The 9,777-nt window shown below is 43.8% G+C and overlaps 1 protein-coding gene across 1 annotated transcript in view; it reads left to right on the plus strand.

Moving 5' to 3' along the window:
- Positions 1–962: 962 nt before the first annotated feature.
- Positions 963–9,777, plus strand: part of LOC104492808 (glypican-5-like) — a gene marked incomplete at its 3' end in the record, with an annotated part of 61,697 nt that continues 52,882 nt past the window's right edge. The window contains exons 1-2 of the mRNA XM_010135407.1: positions 963–990; positions 3,192–3,353. Coding sequence (XP_010133709.1) covers positions 3,245–3,353 — 109 coding nt within the window. The remainder of the gene's footprint in view (positions 991–3,191; positions 3,354–9,777) is intronic.

Genomic DNA, 9,777 nt, shown 5'->3' on the forward strand with positions numbered 1-9,777 from the left:
CATGCTAAGAGGAGGTGATGGCCACAGCACCTCGGGGTGCTGCCTGTCTCTGGGGCAGGAGCTGTGGTGCTGAACCTGTGTCTCATGCTGCGTGCTGTTTGGTCACCACTGGGTCACTGTGTTCCTCCCCTCTTCTTCTGTTGAAGAGGGTATTTTGCACTAAGATGAAAGAGATGAGATAAACTAAAATTAGTGTCAGCATTATTAAAGACTTTGAGATACTACTAATCAGTTCTAATTTGATTGCAGCACCCAGGCAGGTATAGTACTAAGAACTTCTATTAGGTTTCTATAATTGTGTTAAAAGCGATACCTCCAGGCTAGTATTGAAGCAAGTGAAATTGCCAAGCTCTGCATGACAGCACTGACCTGACAGTGCTGTTAGCGGAGCAGGGTTTGCTCTTGGCTGGTCTTTTACTGCTCTGTGTTTTACATCAGGCTCCTGGACTGTCATGGGCTTAATGCTGTTTCTATTTACGAGTGCCTCCAGCATAATTTTGGCTCTGGACCAACAAAAACTAATCTTCAGGCTCTTGGAGTATTCATGGGAGGGGATAGCTGGGTGGGGAAATCCCAGGAGTGCTGTTCCAGCTGAGATACCCGTATTCTCAGTGCTTTCTGGAGGAGATGCAGGTTCCTGTGGTGCCTGAGTTCAAAGGCCAAGGCTGGGCGCAGCGCTGATAGCTGTGTGTGGCGTCCTTGCCAGGGCCGGCACATAGCCAGCACGAAGCTCTTTGCGTTTCAAACCCTTTTGATATGGGTCTGAGCTGTGCAAAAGCCTTTTGAACAAAGAATCAGGGGGCTGCTGTCAGGAGAAATGTTCCGAGGAACAGCAGCCCAGCACTGCAGGTGCTGAGTAATATTTCCAGCCTCTCTGCACAGACACCTCTTTGCTGAGAACTTAGTTGCTCAGCAGTCCGTGCTGTGATTTCATGTACCCTTGGTGGTGCCAGCTCAGAGGAGCGCTCCTTCCCCAACTCCCGATTCCTTGTGACAGAACAAACGTATGCTCATGGGGTTAGCTGGATCAGGGAACCCATCCAAGTTAAAATTAGCCCAGCCAAGAAGCTAATTTCAACCTGGGACAGCTTCTCTGGCAGGCATGAGCGGACGAGCATGCCCAGCCGGTGACGAGCGTGCCCGGCTCTCCTGCTGCTACATGGAGCTTATGCCCGTGTGCAGTGGTCCTGTCTCAAGGGCTTTCAGCAGGGGTTAGGACTTCAGACTGGAGAGGGCAGAGCTCTTTCTTCCTATTTTTGAGGCTGTATCCAAGCGAGAAATAAATCCACCTGCGAAATGGTATTCTGAGTCAGCTGGTCCATGACAGCTTCTGTGTTTGTGAACTGGTGTAAACATGTGGGTAAACTGAAACGTTTCACTTCGGTTTTGACCTTTTTTTACATAAAATAGCTGTACTTTCAAATGAGAGTTGTAAACTGGAAGTTTCAAGTCCAAGATTTCAGCTAGCTCAGTGTTGGTGTGGGTTTTTTTCCAGCAAGGGAGGTCTGTAGAAGCTCCTCCCTGCTAGTTTGGTCTCCGTGAGCTGTAGAGCCAGAGATGGCCCTGAGCAGACCTGGTGGGTTGGACGTTTCTCTGCTGATTTTTCAGTGTACCTCTTGTTTTTCATCATCCCCAGCTATATGTGGAGTCCTGTTCTGCATTAACCTGTGAGGAGCTTGGCCCGCAGCACAGTGCCAGCAGTCCTGGGAAAGGGTGTCTCCTTCCCCAGGGCCTTAGGGATGCGGTTGGAGATGGGCATCTGCGGCCCCTTCCCCTCAGGGCCCCCTTTGCATCCTGAGGTGGAGGGAAGGAAAGTCCTGAAGTACGTTGGTGCTGGGCTTCTCGCTGGGGTGTTCGTTCTTGTTTTACTGAGAAATTGCGTTGAGATACCTGTTTTTCAGTATTGTGCGTCTATTTTGGCTCTGTTAGGTTTTTATTTATGCATCTGCTTCTGGATTTGCTCTGTTTAATAGTACCTTGCTTTTTCCTTCTCCTTTTCTTGAAGCATATATTTGTGAAGCACCAGAATATATTCATCTGTATTCATCTATATACAGCTCCTTTCTGGAACTTTCTGGTGCCTACAAATCCCATGGTGTAGAGTGGATAGACCCCGAGCGTTTGTCACGGCTCTGGGTGATTTGGTTTCCTGATCAAGGACCGTAACATACCGAAACACAGCAATGGAATGATATAAAAAAAAAAAAAACAAGCTCCTCTGAAAAACCAAACAAAAACATCCATGAAATTAAGTTTTTAATTGACTTTCAACTTTCTCTGTAGCTGTGAGGTGGAAGTGATTTCAGGGCCTTTACATACAGGCAGGCTAGAACTTGGTTTCAAAAATGCCAAGGTTACTGCTAAGAAGATGGAGGTCTACTGAATTTAAAACCAGGTTTTTTTTTGTTCAGGTGGCTACTGGCTGACTTTCATTGGGAGTTAAGACTGGAAATGGAAGTAGCGCTGTCTGCCTTCCCAGTAATTGTAGGTAGCTGTGGGTCTCTCAGTGTGGAGTCAAGTTTCTTACCTCTGGCCCTAGACAGCTAAACTGAGGCTCAGAAACCAATTCTATTTCTGTGGCAACTGTTGCTGCTTGTTTTGTTTTGACACCTGATTTAGAAAGAAACTAAATATATTAAAACTAGAGAGAAAAGGGAGGGGAGCCAGCTACTATAGTTTTCAGAAAACTCAAATGCCTTTTTTTTTTTTTTTTGAGTGAGCTGCTTAGGAGCTCGAAAATTTGAGAGACTTCCTCTGGCGTAAGAGGTGAATAGGTGCTTCCTTGAGGCCCTACACAGGGGAATATCAGATTCTATATCTGAGTGAAAACCATGCCTCAAATTCCGATTATGCCTGCAGCACAAGGTGTACCGTGGAAATGTTGCCCCTTTGAATGTGGATCTTCAGTGATTCTGCTGTGCCTTGACCTTTTAGATGATTTTGTGCCCAGTGCCTTTAATAGTGTAAAATAAGTTAGCAGCTGATAATGTGATGTTATCCAAATCTAGGTGAAACAGTCTAATTAGTGTCCCGGAGACAAGAGCTATGTTTCACAGTGTCATTGCTTATGGGCTGTGTTTGTTTCAAAAGTTTACACATGGTGGTTATTTTGATGTTGAGAAGCATTTTTTGTTTTTATGGTGTAAGTTGAAAGGGTTTCTGATTTCTGTGTTCTTCTTGTTTGCTTTAAGAGTCAGATTTACAGATCTGTCAACACCGAGCACCAACCTGCTGCACCAAAAAAATGGAAGACAGCTACCAGGCAGCCGTTCGACGGGAGAGGACGCAAAGTATCCAGGCACTGAACTTTGAACTGAAGTACATGATCGTTGGTCACATCACAGCTTTTCAAGGTAGGAACTTTTGAGGTGCTGCAGTCTTGTGGGTGCAGGAAAGTATCCTCTGCAGTCTGAAGGACAAGCTCTTTCCTTTGTTTTTCATGTCTCTCGCACTGCGTGCTCTAGTCACCGGCTTATGGTTTACTTCCCTGTGCTTTGATCCTGCTTTTGGAAAAGGTGATGACACTTAATCTTGACTGGTATTTTAAGCATCTGCCTAAATCTAATTAGGAATAGATTTAAGCTTAGACCTTGCTCCCAGGATCATTTAAAAAGAGATCGGCATGGATTTCTTTTCAAGGCATTTTCAAATGCCGTTTAGGTGCCTGATGGTTGGTTGTGCTTTTGATATTGTTTCGTGTTGCCAAACCATTTACGTGAGTAGAAAGTTAAATGAGAATGAATTTGTTTGTCGATGCTGAAGTGTTCTAACTACTCTGTCAAGTAAGAACACAGTGTTCTCCATGTCAAAATGTTTCACTCCCGGGCAGGTCACTCAAGGAGTGATCTGTTTTCAAGAATTACAGCCACAGAGTTAAACATGAATGCGTGACAGAACCTGTGCTGGAAGTCTGTGCTGATAACTCTGGCAGTTGTCAAAGCTGCCTTGCTCTAACAGGTTGCTGTCATCTTCATACACATGGTACTGTAGAGTGGAAAACACTCGTGTAGGATTGTGCACTCTCCAGTGTTGAGCACTGGAGACCCTCCTCCAGAAGGGCATTTAAGCATAGGCTGTGAACTTTAAATATATGAGAGCTGAGTGATTAAATCCATCACTGAGTGATGAATCAAGCTTACTGACTTCTGTGGGTCTAATTAGGTGCTTAATTTTAACTCGCTGCTCTGCTATCTTTAGTGCTGAGGACCCTCATGGAATGGGCTTTGAAAACAAGCCAGTAGTTATTAAAATAGTGTTGCCGCCTGTACGATTAATCCTATTGTTACAAGACAGGTTTTATCAACTTTTTTGTCTAGTTTCTTCTGTCTGAGTGGAGATACTATAAATAAGATGTGACTGACAGTTAATAAGAGATAGCATATTATCTAAAATTGACAGTAAGCGATGGGAGAAGTCTGACAGATGTGCAAGGGCAAGATAATTTTTTTCAGCTTTTCGTTGTTTACCTCTTTGCTCTGTTCTGTTCCAAGGAGTGACGCCAAAGGGCGTCTTGGTTTATCTTACAATTACTTTTTAGAAATTTTTAGTATCTCCCATGATTAAAAAATTTGGTTGGAGGGCACTTTGGAGAAGTGCTGTAGTCAAAGGGTGGCTGTTGGTGTTGTTAAATGCTGGTAAGTTATTCAAGCAGTCTTTCAGTATCATGAATGAAGATAAGGTCAGAATAGATTAACCTACCAGCCCCTTTAGGTCAAGCCAGTGGCTTTGTTGTCTGTTGCTGATGAAGCCTTTTGATGGGATGAAAGTAGTAGTTAGACATTTCACACAGTTTAAATTTACAAGTATTTTCTGGAAGTGGGTAAATAAGTTGGTTGTTGTAACTGGTGATGGCTGCCCTTCTGCCCACATTAGGAGGGAACACTTTAAAAACGTAACTTTTCTCTTTTGCCTTGGGAGCTGCTTTTGTGCTTTGGTTTTGTCCCAGGTGTCAGTGCAAAGCCTCTCTCTTTATCTTGTGCTCTATAAACATTCTGTTGCTAAGAGTAGGACTGTGTGAGACATTTACTGAGAGGGAAGATCTTTGCATTGAATTAACTCTGTCCTTTTGCTCTGTTTAGCGTTTTTGCTGTTTCGAATGATAAAGTGTGAGTGTGCTAAAAGCACATTTAAAGTCTGAGAAGAGAATTTTCTTATTTTAGAAGCTTTCAGGTATTTCATGTTTCTTGCAGCAGTGAGAACTGGTTCAGACTTGCTAAAAATAGTAATTTATTAATTTGTGTGGTGTTTACTTCTATGATTTTTATACACAATTTACTTTTATATATACACATTTTTAGTACACTTAGTGTAGTCAAAGCAGAGCAGCAGCAAGCCTTGCTGCCTGCTGCTGAGGAAGTCTGCCCAGCTTTTTGTGTGCTTCTAGCAGGCAGTGCTGTTAACATTATACCCATTCTGATGAAATAATTTTTAAGACTAATGTGGTAAAAGGAATGGATTTTCAGGAGTCCAGCTTTGAGAACATAGTGGTTGGAATTAAATTTCAGGAGGAAAAAAGAGCAACTTTGGGGGAGTATGGCCTGGAGGTGATAGAGAATGTTTTTTGAAGTTCTTGTCTCCTTATATTTTTTTCTTGGAAGTCTGCATACACTTCTGAGGACCTGCAGTTAGATGCCACAGGCATTAATAGGAAAGAGCTTTCTCCTGTGAGTAGGAACTTTGATATGAATTGGATTAAATAGTACATCTACGCTGCCTGGGAATTGCAGTGGACTGTGGATGTTTTGGAGTTAAAGAGATTTTTGGTTTGTGTTTTTTCTTTTTGAAATTGGAAATGTTATTTAAGTAGCTTTGCCCACAGCTGAAATACGACAATTTTCACAGGTGCTGAATTTAGTTGTGCAGAATAATTAGTCTGTAAGACATGATTAAATGTACCAGAGGTGTGGGCAGGCTTGTTACGTTTGGGCTAATGCCCAGCTCCCACATATGGACAGCCTTAGCACTATGGGTCAATCCTGCTATTCTTAGCCCTTGAAAGTTTTCAATATTAGCAACCCAGCCCTTGCTCAAACACCTCATAAATCAAGCTTCTGCATGGCTGTTTTTTGCTTGAGCTCCTGTCTCTACTGCTGTTGCTGTTATGCCCGGTTTCAGTAGGAAGAGGCACATTGGCATCAATTGCAGGCTGTAAAATGCCCCCCCCCCCCCCCATTATATACATGTTACTTGGCACAGTCACCCTTCTGTTACCCCCCCTCCCCCCCCACCAAGTTCCCTCACACGGTCCCTGTGCTCCTCGGGGATGCTTCCAAGCAAGGCAACTGATTCATTGTCAGTGGATTAAAAGTGGTGTGGGTGTGCCGGCTGAAGTTGCTGTCAGAAGAGGTATCAATAGTCTGACAGGAAAGCTTTGCTGTGGGCAGACAGCAGAGAAACCTGCCCTCCCTTTTCTGTGTCCTTTGTGGAGTGCTAACAGGTGCCATGTAAGGACCCGCAGAAGGCTTGGCTCTGCTTCTGTCATTTTATGCTGAGGCTAATTTGAGGTAATGAGAATCCAAACACTGGATTATATTTTTGCTGATGGTGTCTGCAGAGAGGCAGAGCAAGATACTTTGAAACCTACCTTGTATTTCAGTCCCCAAATTAGCAGGTATCAGAGATTCACTGAAAAGCTTTGTTTGAGCTCAGCTGTTTTAAAAAAATTACCATTCTTTGCTGCACTTTTTCTTACAGCAGAGGATAGGAATTGTTCAGTCACAGCTTCTGAAAAGGAAGCTCATTTGTGAGTGAAAGCATGTGGGCATAGAGCAGTAGTTTTGTGTTTTCTCTGAAATAACATTCATTTGTCCTTGGGGGAGTCAAACAGCAGGGCCAGGTGTTCCCATATTCTCCCAGCTGTAGGAGGGTAGATCGGTGTTGTAGCACTCTGTTCCTCTTGCTTCAAGCTCAAGAGGTTTGGCAAAGCTGTACTTATGTTTTGCTTTGTATGGAATAGGGAGATGCTAGTTGGGGAAGGTCCCTGCTGCTCTTTCTAAGAGCTGGAGCTGTGGTGACAGCACTGCATGCACCTTGTTTTGTCCTGGTAGCATCTGATCTGATTAAAACAGGCAACTGGGAGGGACACAAGTGGTACAAAGCAGTGGGGGAACCTAGCTGTAGTGGGGAAGGAGCCCAGCATTTCTGGTTGTCAGTAAAATGCTTGCAAGTTAATGCCCAGTTGAGCTGAAAAGTCCCTAAGCACTGAGTTTTTGATCTGGCCTTCTTCTGGTGAATGGGCAGGGTCAGCTGGTTTCTCTGGGTATTGGGATGGCTACTGTTAGTGGGTTCAGTAGTCAGCTGACCCAAATTACAAACATAAACATCCCCCAAAATAATTAATATTGTAACACTGGCACTCAGAGCTATGTGTGGTCAAAAACATTCTCTATTTTAATTTGGCTGAGTTGCAGTGTTGCTGATACTTACTTTTACTGAACTTGGGCTTATCCGCTTGAGATAGGAGTGATTGGTTAACGGCACTGAAGCGCAGTGAAATTTCCAAACCAAAAAAAGACTTGGCTGGAGCAGTGTCCTTGGGTTTGCAGTTAATTACTAAATGAAGTGTAGTCACAATGCCGGAGATGGACACAATCCAAAATCAATGAGCTATTTAAAATAAAGAAGCCAACCATCACCAGCAGAAACCTGCCAACCATCACCAGCAATGCCTCTGGTTTCCTTCATTTACCGCAGGATTATAGAAATGCAGAAGAGTTGTTTTTCAAATAGTTTTTCTGTAATCCCTTGGTGCTTGGTCTGTTATTCAGACAAATTGTTACCCACCCCTTTCCACTTGTATAACCCCGCTAAGTAGAGTTTTGTACTCCGCTGACCTTTGAGCTGAAAGCTGGCCGAGATGTATGATTTGCTTTTGGCTCAATGCAAAAATGACTCCCTGCAGAGAGAGAGGAGAGAGGCTTCATCGGTATTTCTGTCCATCTCCTGTATCCTATTCATTCCTGTTCCAATGCCCCAAACAATCCGCGTTTCTGAGGGGGAGTGAAAGCCTGTTTTACGTATGCAGCCGGAGGGAGGCTGGGATATTCCTTTTCGGCTCTAGCCTCGTGTGTGTGAACTGCATGCACATGGACTCCTGCTGTCTGCCTTGCCTGGGGCTCTAGGTGAGAGAAGGCTCTTCATCCATAGGACAAAACCAGCGGGGTTTTTGGCTACTGCTGTCCTCCGTTGATATGTGGACGTAGCTCTTTCTACAGACAAAGTACCCTATATCTTAAGCACTTTGAGAAAGGGTGTCGGTGTGGGTCGGTGTATTGGTGCTAGAGGTAGGTAAAGTGAGGCACAGGGGAGGGAAAACGTCTTTCCTAAAGTGGCACGATGTACCATAGGAAGTACCAAGGTTGCAACCGAGTTTATCTTTGACCTTTTCTGATCCCTCTGAGAAAGTATGTGTGGCTTCTGGAGACTTGGAGGGGAATTGAATTTTGGCTGCTGGAAGAGAGAGATGCTCATTTTTTCCTTGATCTTGGCACGGTTGGGCTGCTTTGCCCTAACAGTAATCCAGGCCAGTGTTTCAGAGCGGTGCAGTATGAGGAAGGAGTGTTCTGCATCAGGTCTTTGTTTCCTCCTTTGTACTTTGCTGCTTCCTGGAAGTTCATAAATCCAGTGTGCTTGGTGTGCCAGCAGTTCGGAGGAAGGAATTCTCCTGGTTTGCAACCTGCAAAACTGTTGATGGTGGGCAGAGGCAAGGAAAGGTGAAGAACTGTACAGTTCTGATTCTGCCATCCTGTTTATATCTTCGTTATTGGTGCTGTCTCAACTAATATGTCAGCAATTGCCCCATATGCTGTCACACTGGGTGAGGCTGCAGGGCCACCTAACAGTCTTGTCCAATGGCCAGTAAATGAACAAGGAAATACATTAGAAATGTGAACATATTTCCCCTTTACTCTGCCGTTCCCTGGAGAACGGTAATTCAGGAGGCTTCCGAGTCTAGCTGAGATGCACCCATCACCCATAGGTGTAATTATCCATTGTGGGGTCCACTCCATTGATGCCTCTTTCACCAAGTTTTTGGCTACCGCAAATACTGTCTTTGCATGTGGGGTGAGGGATGTTACATTCTTTTTTCTAATTGTCTTTTTCTCAGCAAAAAATGAAAAGAATGGTTTGATGTGATATTCCCTAATGCTCCCACCTCTTACTCTCTGAATATGCAATATTAGAAGAGAATCTTGGTGATGTGCCAGAAACTGTGAGTAAATACAACAGCACAGTGTGAATGGTGGTTATTGAGCTCACTGTACAGCTTGTGCCTGTTCTGTCTCTTAATGTTTTGAATGGTGTGAGGTATTTTTTGGCTGAAAGACTATATGTGATCCCTCAGAATAACACCTTTTCAGAAGTTCTGCATACACTTCTGTCCAGATTCTAGACTGAATTCGACATTTTCGTGCTGTAGATTACGAGAGAATGAAAGTGTTTCTTACCTGGTGTCTTGTCTTGTTTCATTTTTTTCATAGAAATTGGAATTGGTGTGACGATCTATCCATAAGTAACTTAAGGAGTGTGCTTTATTTCTATGTACGTGGAAGCTGAAGATTAAATGTGGAAAAACCCCAAATAAACCTTCACTTTTTACAATTTTTCTGTAGTGCATATTAAACATGTGCGTGCAGAAGATCACTCCAGCCTCTCATGTCCTCCTAGACCCCCTGTGCCTCTTCATTTCCCCATACTGTTTCATCTCCCAATTACAAAAGTCAAGCATCCAATTTTTTCCATTGTTTTCACTGTTTTTTCAAGGTTTTCTGAATCCTG

The sequence above is a fragment of the Buceros rhinoceros genome, unplaced genomic scaffold, assembly GCF_000710305.1.
Source record: "Buceros rhinoceros silvestris isolate BGI_N320 unplaced genomic scaffold, ASM71030v1 scaffold6914, whole genome shotgun sequence".
Lineage (NCBI taxonomy): Eukaryota > Metazoa > Chordata > Aves > Bucerotiformes > Bucerotidae > Buceros > Buceros rhinoceros.